We start from the raw sequence: 19,656 nt of genomic DNA on the forward strand, positions 1-19,656 counted from the left end.
GGTGGGAGCCTCCGGGAAGAAGATGCTCGGGCCAGCAGCCACCGCCAGCCCCGTCTCCGTCGCCGCCCGCGCCCGCGGCCCCCCGGGTCCCCACTAGCGGCCGCCCGCGCCTGCCGCCTCCGGCCGCGCTCCTCCGGCCCCCCGCCCCGAGCAGGGTCTGGGGGGCTCGGCCCTCCGTCCCGGGGAGCAAAGAAGGAGGGTCTCGTGCCCACCTCCCGGTGGCGCGGCCAGTCCCCGGCTTCCGAGATACCCGAGAGAGACCCCACCCCTCAGTTCTCCCCGAGCTCTGTCAGAGACCCCCTGCCCCCTCCCACCCTGTTCACATCCGTTCTCCGGGCTCCGTCGGCCGCCCCCCCACCCCCAGAGCCCGCTCCCGCCCTCCTCCCCTCGCCGGGGCTCCCCCTCCCCCACCCTCGCCGCCCCCTCCCCCGCCCACGTCCCCTTCCCGCCCCCGCCCCCGCCCCCCCACCATGAGGATGATGGCCGCCGGCGCGGTGCACGGCCTCTTCACGGCCTCCGCGGCCCCGCAGCCGCCGCCGCCCCCGCCGCCGCCGCCGCCGCAGCCCCAGCCTCCCCAGCAGCCGTCGCCGCCGCCACAGCAGCCGCCGCCGCCGCCGCCGCAGCCGCCGCAGCAGCAGCAGCCGCCGCCCCAGGCCCCCCCCATGGAGCCCGAGGCCCCGGATTCCCGCAAGAGGCCCCTCGAAACGCCCCCCGAGGTGGTCTGCACCAAGCGCAGCAACACGGGAGGTGAGAAGGGGCTGCGACTCGGTGCGGGGGCGCGGGCGGGGGGCCTCGCCTCTCTCCATCCTCCCCCCCACCACCGTGGCAGGTGCAAGACTCTGGGGAGGGGAGGGGCGCGCCTCCCCGAGGCGGGGGGTACCGCGAGGAGAGTCCGGGAAGGGGCTCGACCCCCTCCTTCTCTCGCCGCGGCCCCGGGGCCGGGAGCTTTGTCTGCGACGAGAGGGGCTGGGGGGAGGGGTGGCAAGTGTCCTTGGGGGGGGCGCGGAGGATGGGGGGGCGTGGGTCCCCCTGGGCAGGCGTCTGCGTGTCCTTGAGGGGTGTGTGATGTGACCCTTGCGGGGCAGGGGTGTTCCCCGGCTTGCGTGTGCCGGCGGGGGGGAGGGGAGGGAGTGGAGGAGGCCTGTGGACCCGCAGCTGCCCAGCCTCCTCTTGGGGATGTCCTGACGGAGGGCTGTCCCACAGGGAGGTTTGCAAGAGGCCCTAGGTGGTGTTGTGCTGGGTGCCAGGCGTAGGGGGGCGAAGCCAAGGGCCCGGTGGGCGTGTAAAGCTAGGTGGGAAGATGTGAGGCTGGGACAGGTGTGTGTGTGTGTGTGTGTGTTGGCACGGGCCCTAGGCAGCCTGGCCCAGTGACACCAGGGATGGTGGCTTCGACACAGAGATGTGTGTGTGTGTCAGAGCTGGGGCCCAATGAGAGGGCTGCGCTCCCTGTTAGAGCCCCTCGGGGGGCACCTGCACGCCAGGGGAAAGTGTGTGCTTGTCACCCCCGAGGGGGCTGAGGCCGAGTGTGACACATGAGTGAGAGGGTGTGTGTGACAAGCCAGGGGGTGTGTGGAGGAGGCGGAACGGGCTGGCCCTGGTGCCTGGCGCCCAGGCAGGGTGTGTGTTTCAGGAGAGGGGCTCGGCGCGGGTGACACGGGCGTGTGTGGGGAGGGGATGTGACAGGGAGAGGGTGTGGGTGTGACTCCTGAGATGCTGTGGTTGGGTGTGACACATGAGGTGTGCAACAGTGACGTCAGAGGGGGTGTGTGCAGCGGGGGAAGGTGGGTGTATGCTCACGGAGGGGCTGAGGCTTGTGGGGGAAGCATTGGCTCCAGGGTGTGTAACAAGGAGAGGTCCCTGCGTGGCACCCCAGGGAGGCAGACGTGTGACACCCAGAGGGGTGTGCGTGTGTGTGTGTGTGTGTGTGTGCGGAACGGCCGAGTGTGCGACACCAGAGATGGGATGGTAATTCTGTGTGTAGTGAGGGCGCTGAATGGGTGACACCCCGGGAGGGAGGTGCGTGTGAGAGCCGGGAACGGGGCGGGGGGGGGGATCTCCTGGTGTGTGTGTGACCTGAGGGGCTTGCACACAGTAGGGAAGGGAATTCCGGTGCCTGTCCGCGGTGGGTGATCCGGGGAGGGGTCCTCACAGCCCAGCCCAGCCCTGCAGCTCCCTGCACGGAGGTAGACCCCAGAGCAGACAGGTCGGTCCCTCCCCACGGTCACCTTGGCCAAAATCTCAGCTTCCTCTGGCCTTTTCCTCCGGATGGCAGAGCCATGGCCTCGGCCAGCGCGCGCACCCTTCCCTCTCTGCCGGCCGTGGTGTGGGTGGGGTGGGGGCCTCCCGCCGCCTCCCCTCGGAGGAGCCCAAGCCCAGCCTCCTCCTCCCGTCCCATCCGCGGGGGACAGGAACCAGGGACCCCCTGGATGCCTGAGAGGGTGGCCAGCAGAAATGGGAGGAAAGGGAAGTTGGGGGAGGGGCGGGAGAGGGTTTCCTGCCCTTCTTCCTGCTCCGCCAGCCCCAGCACACACATGAGTGTGTCCCCGCCAACTTCCTTCCCTCGTTCCTGCCCCACTGCTATTCCTAGTCCTGGAGGGGCATGGGGGACCCAGGAGGTCCCGGAGCCCTGCTGGCTTGTCCAACCCTTCCCGTCCTGGGGGCAGGGGTCCCACCCTGTCTTAAAGGGGCTGGGCATCAGGAAACCTCGAGGCTCGACAGCTCCATAGAATGAGACCGCCGCCAGCGACTGTCGCATCCACCTACTCAGCCCCTAGCAAGAGTCAGGCTCTGAGTTTGGGGCGAATGTCTCAAAACAGCCCTGGGTGTGTGCTGGGGAGGAGGGGGGTGAGCTGCTGTGTACACAGGAGGACAGCTGAGGCCCCCGGAGATGAAACCACGTGGCCAAGGTCACACAGCTCCTCCATGGCTGGGCCGCCTGGTCCCTGAGCCTGGGCACCTGCCCACTGTGCTCTCCTGCCTCCCTCAGCCGAGGGGAGACTGGGACACATGGCCTCGGGGACCATTTCCTCCTGCCTCTCCCCGCCCCCCTCCCATGTTCCCAGGGGGAAACTGAGGCCCGGAGGTGCACAGGGATTGCCCCCTGTTGGCAGGAGCACCCAGGGGCGGGGCTACCCAAGCTTCCAGGAGTTTGATCTCAAAGCCAAGGGTCCCTTTCCCTATTAGACCTGGTGGGTGCACAAATGCTGCCCCTGTCCCTCTCCCACGTGGGGCCTCGGCGTCCCCTCCCCGCCCCCCGCCCCATAGTGGCGGTCCTGGAACCACCCTGCCAGCAGTAGTAACAGTTACTGTCGGTATTGTTACTAAATGCCTTACCCAGCATTTCCTGTAGTTTCCCTGACACACTAGGGTGTAGGAATGATGGCGCGTGTTGATGGGGCAACACACGGTGTGCCAGGAACATGGAGCGTGCCATCCTCCATACAGTTCTATCGAGTGACCTGTTTTATTAGAGAGGGGGGCTGACCTGCCCAAGGTCGGGCTGAGCTAATCAGAGGCAGAGACGTGTCCTGAGCCTGGGAGGCTGGCTCCGTGGTGTGGGCAGATGCGGCCGCGAACCCCATTTGCAGGTGGGGAAGCTGAGGCTCACCTGGGTGCAGGACTTTTTCCCAGTGTCCCAGCAAGCAGCAACGAGCTAGACAGACCCTGTGCCTCTGTCCTCGGCACCAGCCTGCCCCGCCTGCCTGCTCCTGGGGACAGATGGGAGAAAGAGTGGGGATGGCGGCTGCCAGGCTGGCACCTGGGCACCTTGGCTGGCGGGCAGATGCTGTGGGGAGGAAGCAGGGCCCTCAGGCAGACGGACTTGGGAGAAGGTGTTGGATGGGAACCCTAGTCAGGGGCTCAGTGGAAAAAATGCCTACCCTCTGCCGGACGTGGTCGCCCCAGGGTGGGCACCCTGACCCCACAGCTGTCACGGCCTCCATTCCCAAGACACTGCAAGGAAAAAACGTCCACAGACATCCACACAGCCCTTACCCCAGCCCAGCCTCCACCGGCCAGCGTCCCTCCCTCCTTAACGTAGGTCCGGAGTGAGGATTCGCAGGGTTCCCGTCTGGCCATGGTGGTCATGTCAGAGCCTGGGCCTCAGTCTCCTTGTCTGGGAAATGGGGGCAGTGAGACCGCCCTGTCTGGGTTGCCGTGAGACGGTGTGCGTACAGCACACAGCGTGAGGCCTGGCGCCAGCGGGCACAGCCATCGTCAGTGTCCCTCCCAGAGGAACGTCCCGTTCTCGGTTCTCGCCCGTTGGTCCAGTGGTGATTCACCCCAGGGGACCTTCCCTCACCCCGGCCCCAGCCCTCCAGAGTGCGCAGGCCGGCTCTCACCCCAACAGGCAACGCCATGGTTGGCAGGAGGATGGACGTCACCCACCCGACGCCTTGCTCCTCCTCTGCCGTCCCACGCCCCAGCCTCGCCAGCGGCAGCCCCCCTGCCCGGTGACAGCACCAGCACCCAGCATCGCCTCCCAGCCCTCCCTCTTCTGTAGAACTCGTGCAGATGGCCCCAGCTCCCCCCAGACTCACCTCCGCAAACACACAGACAGCACACACACCTTCAGCTCTGCCCTCATCCTAAAGGGTCACCTAGGTCCAGCCCGCCAGCCAGGGATGACTCCATTCTTACTACAAAGCTCCTGCACGAGCAGATGTTATTTATTGGGGGCCGGGAGGGGGCTGGCTGAGTTTCAGAAGCTTCCAGAAGCTCGCTGAGGGCAGGGGGCACTAACGCACGGGGGAGGCCAGAGCGTCAGGGACTGGTAGGGGAAGAGCCGCTTGCCAAAGTAGAAGAACTTGAGGTGCTGGCAAGAGGGAGGCAGGTGCATCGGGAGGGCTCAGTGTTCATCTTTAGTTTGTCGGTCACTGCCTGGACCCCGGGGGCAGAGCTAAGGGGGCCAGGAGCAGGTGGACGCGGACCCTGGCTCAGTAGAAGGAAGACCTTCCTCTCAGCCAGAGCCTGGGTGGCTCAGGCAGGGTGGGGGTGCACCACCTGTGGGGGCTCCGGGTTCAGCTGAGGTCACATTGCAAGGAAGCCTGGGAACTAGGGGCCTGGCTTCTTCCTGGGGAGGAGGGACTCGCAGGGTGGGAACAGGAAGGATGTATGGAAGATTCCAGAAGGGGTCAGAGTTGGGAGGTTCTGGAGGTGGGAGGTCCCACTTCCTAGGAGAAGCACAGGAAAGGGGGGTGGTCCGCTGAGCACCCACGGGGACGTAGAAGGTGGTGCTGAGACCACAGGCGTCCTTTTCCTCTGACTGCCGCCTGCCTATGTCACGGACATGAGAGCCTTGAGTTTGAAAATGTCTGCTTTCAATGGAGGCACCCAGGTTTTCAAGGGAGCGTCCGGGAAACGGGGCCCTGTCGGTAGGGCTCCCCGCTGTGCCCTCACGTCTCACACCAGGGCTCATGGGGGATCTGCTGGAGGAACAGGGGCAGAGGGGATGGATGGTGGCCACGTTCAAGAAGGAAGCAGAGGGGCCGGCGCCGCGGCTCACTAGGCTAATCCTCCACCTGCGGCACTAGTACCCCGGGTTCTAGTCCCAGTTGGGGGCGTCAGGTTCTAGACCCGGTTGCTCCTCTTCCAGTCCAGCTCTCTGCTGTGGCCCGGGAAGGCATTGGAGGATGGCCCAGGTGCTTGGGCCCTGCACCTGCATGGGAGACCAGGAGAAGTACATGGCTCCTGGCTTCGGATCAGCGCGGCACGCCAGCCGTAGCAGCCATTTGGGGGGTGAACCAACGGAAGGAAGACCTTTCTCTCCATCTCTCTCTCTCACTGTCTAACTCTGCCTGTCAAAAAAAAAAAAAAAAAAAAGGAGGAGGAGGAGGAGGAGGCAGAGGCAGAGCAGAGGGAGACAGAGGCTGGGGAGGGCGCACTGAGCTCACATGTGTCAACCAGCGGCTCTTCCTCTGGGAGAAGCCAGGCAGCCCCTAGGGGATGGCTGATGAGGGACATGGGGTCTCTCCTGCCTCCCAGCAGAAACCCCCAACCTTAGGGGTTTCCTCCCCAGTTTATGGGGCGCTCTGGCATGCTAGGCTCCGTGACAGCCGTTTGGCCTGCGTTCCTGATGTAGGTGATGATGTGTGTGTGACGTGGCTGCCTGGATCCATCTCAAGTTGTTTACGTCGTGCCCCTAGTCACAGTCGCCCTGTCTGTCTCCCATTGTACAGATAAGCAAACTGAGGCCTGCAGCTCGTATGGAAATTCTTAGACAAAGCCTGGGGAGGTGCAAGAGAGAGGCTGCAGGAAATGGGGAGGGGCTGTGTCCCGTTTTCTTCTGAGACCCCTGACTGCTTTTTGCTCTTGCTAGGTGGTGGAACTGAGCGAGGAGAGAGAGAGGGCGTGCTAAGGACCAGGGTGAATCCCTCCACATCTCCCTGAGCCCCCCAGGGATAAAGAACCCCGTCTCTGAGCCGGGGTTAGGGGTCAGGATGGGGCGGGGAGACCCCTCGGGGAGCTCAGGGAGGAAGGTGAATTCAGGAGAGGTCAGGATGATGGATGGGGGGCCCGCTGGGGGGTTAATGACTTAATAGGCTTAATGGGCTGATTAGGCAAGTTTAAGAGGATTGCTTTGAGCTCAGAGAAGCCCCTTAAGTCTGGACCCCGTCCCCAGACCTGCAAGGCCACATCCAGCCCCTGTCTCAGAGAACCCAGTACCTCCCATCTGAGATGGGCGGGACGCCCCGCCCCCACCCTGCCCCCACTGTCTCTGGCACAGTCTTCTCTCTGACCTGCTCTGAGTGTCGGGGTGACGGCCAGCGCAGGCTTCCTGCTGGGGAGAAAGAGCTGACCCCTCGGAGGCAGCACAGCCCGACCCCTGCCCTCCCTTGTCCAGGTATCCGCCCAGGGCTCAGGGCCCCGGGACACACGGCGAGCTCTGTGGGCCCCTCTGTGGTAAGCGGCTCTGAAGGCTTGCAACGGGGGTTCTGTCCCACCCCTGCCAAGAAGCAGCAGTGTTGGGTGGGGACCCAAAGGGCAGGAGGAACTCCCTGGGGAAAAGAGAACACGTGCAAAGGCCCTGAGCTGGGAGACGCTTTGGGCAACGTGAGCCTGATCCCCGTGAAGCGGAAGGTGGGCGGGGCCCCTCGTGAAGGGTCTGAGAAGCCCGCAGAACGCAACCCTGGGAGCGCGCCGGGGCAGTCGCTTGGTTAGCGCTAGGTAAGGGGACGCACCTCGAGGCTGCACCTGCAAGGTGCTTTAGGCCCGGCCAAGACACTGGGTCTGTAGCAAGGAAAAGGCCAGAGCTCCCCAAAGCACCGCAGCCACCGCCTCTGGGCCGCGGCTGCCCCTGGACCTGGTGGTCTCTCGGGGGAGAGACCGAATCTCAGCCCAGCAAAGGTCTTGGTGCCCTTCGCCTGGTGCCTTGCCTGGGACTCCATCTCTTCTTGGGTGAGAGTAGAGCTCACTCCAGCTGCGGGCCATGGGTGAGATCAGACTCACAAAGCACTCTGCGCTGCCGCCGACCAGGCAGAACCGGCGTGCGGGACGCCACCGGCGGCCAGCCCGCCTGCACCTGCCCGCCCGCCTGGCTTCTGCTGGTCCAGACTGCAAGCTGTCTCCCGTGGGCTATGGCTGGGCACCCAGCTCCACCACCGCTGCTTCTCTGAGGCAGAACACGGCCCTTCAGGGCTCCCATCTCACCTGGAGCAGATGTCAGACTCCCGTCTCCCAGCAGCCTCCTCTGTCTCCCCTCCCAGCCCTGAGCACAGGCCCCTCCCTCTTCCCCCCAGCAGCCCAGGGACGGTCCCACCCCAGGGGATTGTGGACCTGCTCATGGCTCCCCATCTCCACCTGGTTCTGAGCCCCCTGCCATAGCCCAGTGGTCATCGTGGCTCAGGGCTCTGGAGCAAGGATGGGTTTGATGGCAGCTGTGTGTCGCCCCCCACCTCCCCGGCTGCTGGCCAGGCACACGGGCGTGGCGACATCTTCACCTCTGTTCCCTCATCAGCAAAGATGGGTCTGTCAGAGCCCCTCCCCCAGAGGACCAGCGTGGAACCCTTGCACGAGGACCGGTGTTGGTGGCGTCCCTGGCACAGCCCAGTGCGCGCCGGGCGCTGTAGAGCGAGTGATGCCCCGGGAACGCCTTGTTCCCAGGAAGGGCTTCCCTGCCTGCTGCCTGACGCTGGCCCTTACGTTCCCCCGTCCTCTTTCTTGCCTCTTTCTATTCTCTTAGGACTTCCACCATCTGACATAAGCTGCATTGTCTGTCTCTCCCCTCCGCAGAACAGAGCTGTGTGAACCCTGGGCTGAATCACTATGATTCTTTTGGCCTTATTTGCCTCACTTGCCCATGAAATCAGAGAGCTTGGAGTGTTTTCTTCTTGGCTGTGTCTGCAGCCGGGTCAGGCACGTAGCAGGTGCTGGGACGCAGGAACTATTTGCAGAGGGAGGGAGGGAGGGTGCCAGGCTCGTTCTCTGTGCCGTCCTCCTCGCCGCTGTTTGCGTGGGCATGACCGCTCCGTACTGCTGCGGCCCCCGTGGTCTCCTCCGTCTGCCCGGGCTGGGTGTGTTCCAAAGGTGCAGACCCCCCCCCCACGCACAGACACACACACCCTGACTCTTCCGCCTTGTGTGCCCCTACAGAGGAAGGGGAATACTTCCTGAAGGTGCTGATCCCGAGCTACGCTGCGGGCTCCATCATTGGCAAGGGCGGGCAGACCATCGTCCAGCTGCAGAAGGAGACGGGAGCCACCATCAAGCTCTCCAAGTCCAAAGATTTCTATCCCGGTGAGCCCCGACCCAGGTCTCTGCCCTGGCCCTCTCCTCCCTGGGTCTCTCCCACCTGGGCCCTGGATGAAGAGGAAGGGCTGCCCTGTAGGGGGAGTGATAATGGTGGGGGGAGGACTCCCTTCCCCCTTAGGGGGGCTAAGCTGCCCCCAGCTGGAGGGGCCTGGCTGAGCAGATGGGGGTGGGGGCAGGGCAAGACAATGGGCCTGCTGCATATTCATGAGCTCATTTGCATGGTGTACTGGCAGATGTGTCCCTTCCCACACACCTGCCCCCTCGGGTCAGTTGGAGCAGCCCAGGTTGGTGGAGGGAGGCAGGTGCCAGGGGGTCCCCGTGGCATGAGGGCCGAGTGTCCGTGTTAAGGTGCCCCCAGCTCTCTCCCCCTGGATGCCCAGTCCCACTGGTTTTCTGTCTGTCCATCTGTCTGTCATTCTGCATGTGTCTCCTCCTCATTTGGTCTCTCACTGCCCCCGCTGGCCTCCCGTCCCGTCCGCCTGCCCCCCCACCTGCTTTCTCTCTCCCTCTGCTCCTCCTGTTCCTCCCATCGCTCAGAACCTCACCCTTCCCGCCCTCTGCCCACCGCTGGCCGCGCCCCGAGCGGGGTCTTGCTCTGCCGCACTGCCCCTCGCCTCCCTCTGCCTCTGCCCGCCCCCTCACCCTCACAGGTCTCAGCCTCCCTCCAAACCCTGCTCCACCTCCGCCTCCATCTCTCCCCCCCACTCACTCAGTCTCTCACGCTCCCAAGGCCATGCCTGAGTATCCACATCTAAGATATTCCAGCTCTGGGCCAGTGCTGGTTGGTTCTAGGTCCTCCTTAATCCCCTCGGATTTTTTTAGGTCAAACACCAGAGCTGGAGCGCAGGGTCAGGACAGTTCCTCTCTCTCTCTCTTTTTCTCTCTCCCCCCCCCACTCCCGCCCCTCCCTCTCTCTCCTCTCCGCACCCCCCGCCCCCACCTCCCGTCTCACTAAGCAGCTTTGGCAAGGGGTTTAGAGAAAATTCTAGTGACCCAGGCATATGCCCTCCTTTTCTCCTCCACCCTGGCCCAGTTTGCCCCGCACCGCTCTAGCCCACAAGTCACCTCCGCGGAAGACGCGGAGGACACTTGGTCCATCTGAGGACACTTGGTCCCTTGCCCTCGGATCACAGTCTGTGCCGTGACACCTGTCATCCCCTCCCCAGCCCAGAGACCCACCCCACAGGGCAGGCAGCCGAGAAACCAGAAGATGGGGCAGTCATCCGTCCTCCTAGGCCGGGCGCCAATCCGCCAAGCATGAAAGCCAGGGTCTCCCCAGCCCCGCGCCTCCCTCCTCGCCTGGAAGTGGTCCAGGCTGCCAGGCTGTGCCCAGTCCTGCCTCAGGTGCAGCTCACAGCCTCCTCCATCCTGGCCCTGTTCCCTAGTGCTGCCCAGGACCCCCCAGAAGCACAGGAAGTGGAGACGCTGCCGCACGAGGCAAAGCACAGATCCCCCTGCTCTCCTAGCTGACGCCTTGCGTCTACTCCTTCACTGGACACCTGCCCTGTGCCAGCCCTGTGCTGGACAGAGACGGGGACATAGCAGCCACTGAGCCGTCTCACAGCCTAGGAGGGCAGACAGAACCCATGCCAGTGATAACGCAGAGCAGTCAGGATTGGGACGGGCGTCCAGACACAACCCGGCCCAAGGGCAGTCACAAAGAGCTTCCTGGAGGAAGAGCCCAGAAGGCTAGTCCTGAGCTAGGCCAAGGGCAGGAAAGGGCCCCCAAGAAGACAAGCTCGTGCCTTCCAAGGCTGAGGCATAGCTGTTTGATGTGGGTGTTGCAAAGCAAGCAGGGAGATGCAAAAACTGAAGGGTCACCCACAGACACAGACAGATGCTGCCGTGTGCGCCATGAACACAAGCCCAGCCGGCCCCTCCCCCAGAACACAAGAGGGGGTCCCCGTCTTGGTGACGGACCCCCCCCAAGGCCCCAGATTCAGCCCTTTCAGGTCAGACTTGGAGAAGCCATGAAGCAAAAAGAGGCAGGGGCCTGCTCCAGGCCTCACAGACAGGTGCACAGCAGCCCAGGACCCCAGGGAGTATGAAGCACTGGGTTTTGAGCATCTGCCTAATGCTCCAGCCCACCCCACCCCCCCCAGACAAGAGAGAAGCACACACACACACACACACACACACACAAAAGCCAGCGCCACGGCTCAATAGGCTAATCCTCCGCCTGTGGTGCCAGCACACCGGGTTCTAGTCCCGGCTGGGGTGCCAGATTCTGTCCCGGTTGCCCTTCTTCCAGGCCAGCTCTCTGCTGTGGCCAGGGAGTGCAGTGGAGGATGGCCCAAGTCCCTGGGCCCTGCACCCGCATGGGAGACCAGAAGCACCTGGCTCCTGGCTTTGGATCAGCTCGGTGTGCCGGCCACAGCAGCCATTGAGGGGTGAACCAACGGCAAAGGAAGACCTTTCTCTCTATCTCTCTCTCTCATTGTCCATTCTGCCTGTCAAAAAAAAAAAAAAAAGAGAGAGAGAGAGAGAGAAGCACAGACTCACGTGGCTATTGGTTTTCTTAAATTTTTAAAGACTTATTTGATTTATTTGAAAGAGTTATAGAGAGAGGTAGAGACAGAGAGAGAAAGAGGTCTTCCATCCACGGGTTCATTCCCCAGATGGCCGCAATGGCTGGAGCTGGGCCAATCAGGAGCCAGGAGCTTCCCCTGGATCTCTCAGGTAGCTGCAGGGGCCCAAGAACTTGGCCCATCTTCCCCTGCTTTCCCTGACACATTAGCAGGGAGCTGGATCGGAAGTGGAGCAGCCGGGACTCAAAGCAGCGCCCACGTGGATGCTGGCGCTGCGGGCTGGGGCTTTAACCTGCTACGCCACAGCGTCAGGCCCATGTTTTCTTAATTTTTATGGATTCATAACATCTGCTCCAACGTGCAGACTAAGAAGGGATTACTTGATAAATTCATGCATATTCTTCCTTAATACGAAGAAAAAAAAAGGGGTAGTTCTTAGTTGGTCCCCAGCACACATCCAGTCACTTCATGCACCCCAGATTCAGCAGAGGGGGTCATGGTGGCTAAGAACACAGGCGGTGGCATTGGCTACCTGGGTCCAAAACCCTGATGGCTCCATGCTGGCTGAGTGCACTTGGGCAAGTCCGACCTCGACCCTCTCGGTGCCAGAAGTCAGGGGAGGCATCTTCCAACACGTAACTAAGTGAACAACAACAAAAAAAATACATGAAGAGCTTAGAACGTGCCTGTGCTCAGCATTGCCTAAGCGCCAGCTGTTATCCTTGGATACTTTGTCAGGGTTTAGGCAAGCCCCACCCACCCCCGCAGAGCTCCCCTGTGGACACCCATGAAGAACCGCAAGGTGTGTGTGGCAAGAGGGGGAGAGGGGCGTGGAGAGGGGTCCAAGACTGGGGACCAGGCCACTCCAGCCAGGCTGTCTCTGGGGCGTGCCCTCCCCCAACTGTCCCCCAGTTCCCAGCCCAACCCACACCCTTTCCTATTTACAGCCAGATGAAGGCAGCCTGCACGCTGACTCACCCTTGGCCCAGACCAAACCATTGTTCAGGGGGGAGGGGAGGGGACTGAGAGCGAGGATCGCAGACCAAAGGGGGTGGGGGCTGTCACTACCCACCGACAGTGACAGTCGGACATGTGGCGGGGCTGGGAGATCACCGACCGCCAAGGGTCAGGGTGGCTGTACCGAAGCACCCAACGCTGACACTCGCCCCCACCCTGTGTGTCCCAGACAGGCAGGCACGGGGAGCCCGGCCCCTCACAAGACCTTGTACAACCCCAGGAGCTGCCTGGGTCCTGCAGAGTCCCAGCCAGGGAGAGGGACAGACAGGGTCACACTCGCACCTCAGACGTCCCCGGCTGTCACCCAGCACTCAGGTCCTCGCCCTGGCCAGTCGCGGCAGAGTCGTCTTTGTCTTGCTGTAATGCACACATACACACAGTCGGTCATCCGGTCTAGTCTGCCTGTCTGTCTCCCGGCGTGTGTACACACGTCAGCTAAAGGGTCTTGTCTGTTGCACACACACACACACACACACCCCACACCAGCCATCACAGTCTTAGGAACACCCAGAACTGAGTCTGACTGTCCCGTTCACTCACCCTGTGTGCGCACACACACACACACACACACACAATACCACCCTGCAGCCTCCAAGCCCTGTCCCTTCAGCCCACAGCCACGCCGTGGATTCTTTGTTTCCTTCTCCCAAACTCTCAGCCACACTCAGCTCGGCCTCACAAATACTACGCACAGCCTTGATCCTTGCCGTAGCGCCCAAATCTTTCCCACACGCAAGGCTGCGCCCAGACTCGCTGCATCACACAGTCTGCTGCTGTTGCAGTCTCTCCCGCTCTTTCTCCTCTGTACACAAACACAGATCAGGGACTCAGACAGTCCTGCTCAAGCACGCGCACACACACACACACACACACACACCACTCACGCAAACAGCCTCACAGATTCACACTCTGGTCACCGTGTCACCCAGACACCTCCCAACACCACCCAGCCTCTGTCTTCCCCAGCACCCCCACCCCCGACACACACATACAGATGTAGGAAGGATGCCCAGGGTGCAACCGTGGCCAGTGTCTGGAGATGGCCAGGCCAAGGGACCCACGCCACCCATCTCTCCCAACCCCACAGTGCCCACTCCGCGAGTGAGTTGCCTTTGACCCAGCCTGCTGGCTCCTGCCTGCTCCCCTGCCCTCCCCCGCCCCTCAGCCCTCCATCTGGTGGGTCCTCAGGCCTCTCTTCTGCCTCCCCCATCCCCCAGCCCTTCCCCATCCTCTCCAAAAGCCCAGAGGCCTTCGCTGCAGGCTTTCAGGGGTTGCCATAGCAACGGGGCCTCGTCCCTCGTCCCCCTGGGGGTGGGCTGAGGACCCGGCCAGCCAGACCGATAAGGGGGTTCCAGTTACTGTGGCAACCATTGCAGGCCTGAGCTCTCCCTTCTAGAAGGAGGGGGGAGGCGGTGTGTGAGTGAATGGTTGCCAGAGCAACCAGGGAGCCACAAGAACCGAGAAGCGGCAGCTGAGCCCGGTCTCCCGTGCCCAGGGCCGCTGGTGGACAGCGCAAAGCAGGCATCACTCTCCCGTCTCCTGGTGGGGCTTGAGGGGAGGAATAGGAAGTGCAGATGGTAAACTGGGGATTCCACGCATGCTGCCAGTTGCCCACCATGACCTCTGCCTGCTCACGCCTGCCTGCCCGCCCAGGCTCGGCGCGTGGCCTAGGGTCAGTCCGGTCCACTGCACCTCAGCCTCTCCCTGCCGTCTCAGGAACGTCCTGATGAGTGTGCCCCCTCTCTCCCTTGTTCAACAGGAACCACAGAGCGGGTATGCCTAGTACAGGGCACGGCAGAGGCCTTGAATGCCGTGCACAGCTTTATTGCCGAGAAGGTCCGAGAAATCCCACAAGCGATGACCAAGCCTGAGGTGGTCAACATCCTTCAACCCCAAACCACGATGAACCCTGACAGAGCCAAGCAGGTCAGCGGGGGCAGGGCGTGGGCTGTTGAGGTTCAGAGACAACGCCTTTCGCACCCCTGCATGTGGGTGAACGGGACAATCCATTAAAAAATAATTTTTGTAATTTATTTTATTTGAGAGGACAGAGAAAGACCACTCCCATCCGCTGGTTCACTCCCCAGATGCCAGCGACAGGCAGGGAGGCCAGGCTGGACTGAAGGAAGGAACTCAACCCAGGTCTCCCCAGGGAGAGGGAGAGACTCAGCGGCTTGAGCTGTCACCCCTGCCTCCCTGGGAGCACACGAGCAGGAAGCCGGAAACAGGAGCCGGCCCCACGCGTGGCCCACGCTCCTGGGTGGCCCTGTTTGATGCACTAATGGGTGGTAGCTGCATTAGGGAGCCAGCCTTCACAGTACAAGAAAGGACTCCAGGTCACTTGGAGGGGGCCTGGTTCCGAAAAGGGGGGGACGGTCTGGGGGAGTGCGACCCAGACCCCCCACGCCCCCATCCTCAGATGCGCCCGGCCCTCCTCTCCCTACCACCTCATCCCATTGTGTCTCTGAGCAACCTGCCTCCCACTTCCTGCCCCCACCGGAAGTGACCTCAGCGGCTGCGCGGCCACCTCCGAGAGTTTAGAAATGGACTCTGCCCCTCCTCCCCGCGCCCGTGGTGGGCCGTGCTGGTGTTTCCGTCAGCGCGCGAGAGGGCGGGTCCGCTCTCCGCCGCAGCCCCTCTCGGGGACGCCGCGGAAGAGAAAGGGCAGCATCTTTCCGTCGACTGCGTTCACGGGGAAGCGGCGGCGGCGTCGGGGGCGGGGCGGGGCGGGGAGCTGGCCAATCGGCTTCCGGGCCTCTGCGGTTGCCATGACGACGGCGCGCACCGGGCAGGTGGACGGGCGGCGGGTACCCACGGCTGCGCGGCTCGTGGGACTGGGATGTAGGCCTGGTGCCCCCCCCCCAAAAAAAAAAACACGCACACTCGGCGCGAAAGGGGCGAGAGTGCAGCCCCGGACCCGCGAGGCTGTGTTAATGTCTACCTGGAGACAAAGGCGGGAGGGAGGGCCTCGGTCAGGAGAATCCGGAATCCTTGGGTCCTGTCGTTGCCCTGAGGGGTGGGAGACCACGGGCCTCAGTGCCCCACCAAGTTCGTGGGGACCCCTTGGCTCTGGATCTTTCCCCCCCGCCCAAACACGGCGGGCCTGGGGCGCGGAGCGCGGCTGCTGTCCTTGGTGCTGAAGCAGCTCCTTGCCCCACCGGCGGGGCTCCCACACGGTTGACGGGAAGGCGAGCGCATCGCCTCTTCCTGCGCCTCGGCCGTGGCCACAGGGGACTCAGGGCTCATCAAGGGCCTGTGGATGTGATGTTGCAGGGGAAACAGGATCAGCATCATCTGTGCCTGAGCCTTCCACCGCCTCCCCCTAATCCACGGGACCTCTGAGACAGTACCGTGGACGGGATATAGAACCAGGATTTGTCCTCTGCCTTATTACTGCAGGGCTCCAAAGATTGCGAGGTAATGGAGTCGGATGTGGAGTTGAATCCTGCTCTGGACCGTATTCCCTGTGTGGCTTTGTGCCCAGGACTTGATTTCTCCGGGCCTTCTTAGGCTCGTTTGTAAGAGGAGATTCCTTGTGGTGCCTCTGTGTGGATGGTGGTTAATGTCCACTGATGTTTGAAGAGCATTCAGTGTGCATGCCTGCTGCATAGGAAGTTCTCAATGATTTTTAGCTATTGTTACCGGTTTGTTGCTTTTATTTTGGGTTTTTGTTGTTGTTTTCTTTTGAGATTTATTTATTTGTTTGAAAGGCAGAGTTTGCAGAGAGGGAAGGAAGGAGAGATCTTCCATCCACTGGTTTACTCCCTAAATGGCTTCAGTGGCCAGACTGGGCCCAGTTAGGAGCCAGGAGCCAGGAGCTTCTTCCGGGTCTTCCACATAGGTGCAGGGGCCTAAGGACCTGGGCCATTTTCCACTGCTTCCCAGACGCATTAGCAGGGAGCTGGATCAGAAGTGGAAGAGCTGGGACTCAAAGCCACGCCCACGTGGGATGCCAGCATCACAGGCAGCGGCTCTACCTGCTCTGCCACAGCACCGGCCCTTATTGTTGCCGCCGTTGTTTGGAACTCTTGTGTTAGGAGATGGGCGTGTCCTTCTTTGCCTTGGACTTGCTTTGCTGCTTAGGGACCCCTTTCTGTCGGCTTCAGCTCCTCTTTCTTTACAACCAGGCCAAAAAAGAGATTATAAATTGAAATGCCTCTGAGTTTCAGAAAGGCAGCAGGAAGGGCCGGCGCCACGGCTCACTAGGCTAATCCTCCACCTTGTGGTGCCGGCACACCAGGTTCTAGTCCTGGTTGGGGCGCTGGATTCTGTCCCGGTTGCCCCTCTTCCAGGCCAGCTCTCTGCTGTGGCCCGGGAGTGCAGTGGAGGATGGCCCAGGTGCTTGGGCCCTGCACCCCATGGGAGACCAGGAGAAGCACCTGGCTCCTGCCATCGGATCAGCGTGGTGCGCCGGCTACAGCGCGCCAGCCGCGGCGGCCATTGGAGGGTGAACCAACGGCAAAAGGAAGACCTTTCTTTCTGTCTCTCTCTCTCACTGTCCACTCTGCCTGTCAAAAAAATAGTTAAAAAAAAGAAAGGCAGCAGGAAAGATTGAGCCCTCTGGAGAGGATCTGCCATAAGCAGGGCAGCTACTCAGCTCCACCCAGTTCTTGCTGTTTGGAAACTTTGATATAGTGTTGTCACACCTTCCCACTTTTTTCTAAAGATTTATTTATGTGAAAGTTAGTGTTACAGACAGAGAGGGAAAGATCTCCCATCTGCAGGTTCAATTCCCAAATACCTGCAATGGCCAGGGTTGGACCAGGCCAAAGCCAGGAGCTCCTTCCACGTCTCCCATGTGGGTCCAGGGTCCCAGGCACTTGGGCCATCTTCTGCTGCTTTCCCAGGACACAGCAGGGAGCTGGATGGGAAGTGGAGAAGAAGCTGGGACATGAACCAGTACCCATATGTCCCAGGCAGAAGTTGACCCGCTACACCACAACGCCAGCTCCAGTCTTCCCACGTCTTAGAAAGAGTCCATAAATCCTTGAAAACAGCTGATTTTAAAAGGTTGGCTCAGGCTTTGTTTTTAAAATTTATTTATTTATTTGTTTTGAGAGGCAGAGTTATAGAGAGAGGGGGAGACAGAGAGATCTTACATCTGCTGGTTCACTCCCTAAATGACCAGGGCTCGGCCAGGCCAAAGCCAACAGCCTGGAGTTCCATCCAGGTCTCCCACATGGGTGACAGGGGCTGACGTACTTGGGCCACCTTCTGTTGTTTTTCCAGGCATGTTAGCAGGGAGCTGGATTAGAAGGGGAGCCACTGGGACTTGAACCTGCACTCACATGGGACACCAGTGTTGCAGGCCGGGGCTTTAACCCGCTGCAGCCCAACACCAGCCCCAGCTCAGTTCTTCAAACTCTGCAGAGTTCAGAGTAGGTTGTCTGTGGCCTGGGGTTCACCAGTTTGCACCTTTGGGCTACATCAGCTGTTTCTCAGCCCTAGCTTAAAATCCAGATCCCTGGGTCCCATCCCAGAACTGAATCGGAATTTCAGGAAGACCCGGGAGTCTGAGCATGGACAGGTCCTGACTGTACTACTCCCTACCTGTGTGACTTCGCTCAAACTACTTAACCTCTGTGTGCCTCCATTTCCCAGCCTAGAAAGTGGGGTACTAGTAGTGGCTTCCCTCTGGGGTTGTGGTGAAAACTGAATTTCTGTGTGAAACTGTTCAGGACAGGGCCTGGCACATGGTGCATGCCGTGTTAGCCTCTGCGGGTTGTTGTTTTAATGTTTGATAATTTCCAAATCTGGTCATCTCAGGTCTTTCTAGTTCTAAAAGTTCTACAGTTCTGTGGCTCTGTGTTTAATTCTAAGAGTTTGCTGTTGTGACATCATGGGACAGTGGGATTCTGGGGTGTGAGGGGACACAGCTCTGGGTCTATCATGGAAGCACTGTCGTTTGCTTGGGGCTTTCTGTTGCCAGGCAACGGAAAGATTCACTTCCGCTGAATCTTCCTAATCGTCATCCAGGTGAGCTGTGCTTATGCACGGAGCGGTTGAGAACATTTGCCTAACGCCACACAGTTGCCGAATAGCAAACTAGGATTTGGACCTCGCTCCGTTGAGAAAACAGCAGTCCCCAGACCAGAGCCACCATTGAGTGGCTGCTTCCCACAGTGCAGGCCCCTGGTTTCTCCCAGAGTGCTTTGCCACACTGTGTGCATCAGGATTGACATGCCCACTTCACAAGGGTGGGAAAAGAGGCCTTGAGAAGTGAAGGGACTTCCCTGGGCTGTGTGCGAAACGTACTGCACCCCTAAGATTTGTGACAGGCTGAGGTGGCACCCCATACACATAATTCGCCCACTTAGTGTGCAGCTCAGTGGCTTTTACTGTGTTCAGAGTTGTGCATCCCTCACCACATCGGATGGAACAATTTCATCACATCCCCAGGAAATCAATCAGCTTAGCCATCACCACTCAACCACTCCCACGAACTAACCCCCGCCCTGGCCCTGCGTCACCGTTCGTCTGCTATCTATAGATTTGCCTATTCTGGACATCCGCGTAAATGGAATTAGAGTATGTGGATAACCGTCGCTATGATGGAATTCCACAAGATCTCCATCATCCCCCAAAGAAACCCCACACCTGTAGGATAACCCCCAGTCCTTCCTCCCACCTCCTAGCAACCACTGGTTCACTCTTTGTCTCTGTGGATCTCTGCACGTTCATGGACGTGGAATTGTATGTGGCCTTCTGTGGCCCCAGCTGCGTGTTATCCAGGCTCATTCGTGTTGATGCATGTGTGATGTCAGGGCTTTGTTCGTTTCAGGGTGTTGCCAAAAGATGCTCCTTTGTTATGGATATGCCACACTTTTATTTATTCCATGAAACTTTTCTTTAAATAATGGAGACACAAAAAAGAAAGCGATTGCTTATAAAATAAGATGGTTTTTTGCGTTTGTTTTTATTTGAGAGGCAAACAGGGATAGAGAGCACGCACCCATCTGCTAGTTCACTCTTCCAAATGCCCACGATGGCCAGAGGCCAGAGCTGGGAGCCAGGGACTTAATCCAGGTCTCCCTCGCGGGGGGCAGGGACCCAACCTCTCAAGCCATCACCTGATGGCTACCAGGGTGTGCGTTAGCAGGAAGCTGGAACTGGAAGCACATGCCCTAAATAAGATGAACATTCGTATGTAAGAGTAGAAGAAGTGGCTGGCGCTACGGCTCACTAGGCTAATCCTCCGCCTTGTGGTGCCGGCACACCGGGTTCTAGTCCCGGTCGGGGCACCAGATTCTGTCCCGGTTGCCCCTCTTCCAGGCCAGCTCTCTGCTGTGGCCAGGGAGTGCAGTGGAGGATGGCCCAAGTGCTTGGGCCCTGCACCCCATGGGAGACCAGGATAAGTACCTGG

At 60.8% G+C, this 19,656-nt stretch overlaps 1 protein-coding gene across 1 annotated transcript in view; it reads left to right on the forward strand.

Annotated features, from left to right (window-relative positions):
* Positions 1-19,656, forward strand: part of NOVA2 (NOVA alternative splicing regulator 2) — a 23,429-nt gene continuing 3,773 nt past the window's right edge. Inside the window, exons 1-3 of the mRNA XM_070062781.1 lie at positions 1-747; positions 8,590-8,733; positions 14,053-14,219. Of these exons, the coding sequence (XP_069918882.1) occupies positions 471-747; positions 8,590-8,733; positions 14,053-14,219 (588 nt within the window). The 5' untranslated portion in view covers positions 1-470. The remainder of the gene's footprint in view (positions 748-8,589; positions 8,734-14,052; positions 14,220-19,656) is intronic.

This window comes from Oryctolagus cuniculus, chromosome 18 (assembly GCF_964237555.1).
Source record: "Oryctolagus cuniculus chromosome 18, mOryCun1.1, whole genome shotgun sequence".
NCBI lineage: Eukaryota > Metazoa > Chordata > Mammalia > Lagomorpha > Leporidae > Oryctolagus > Oryctolagus cuniculus.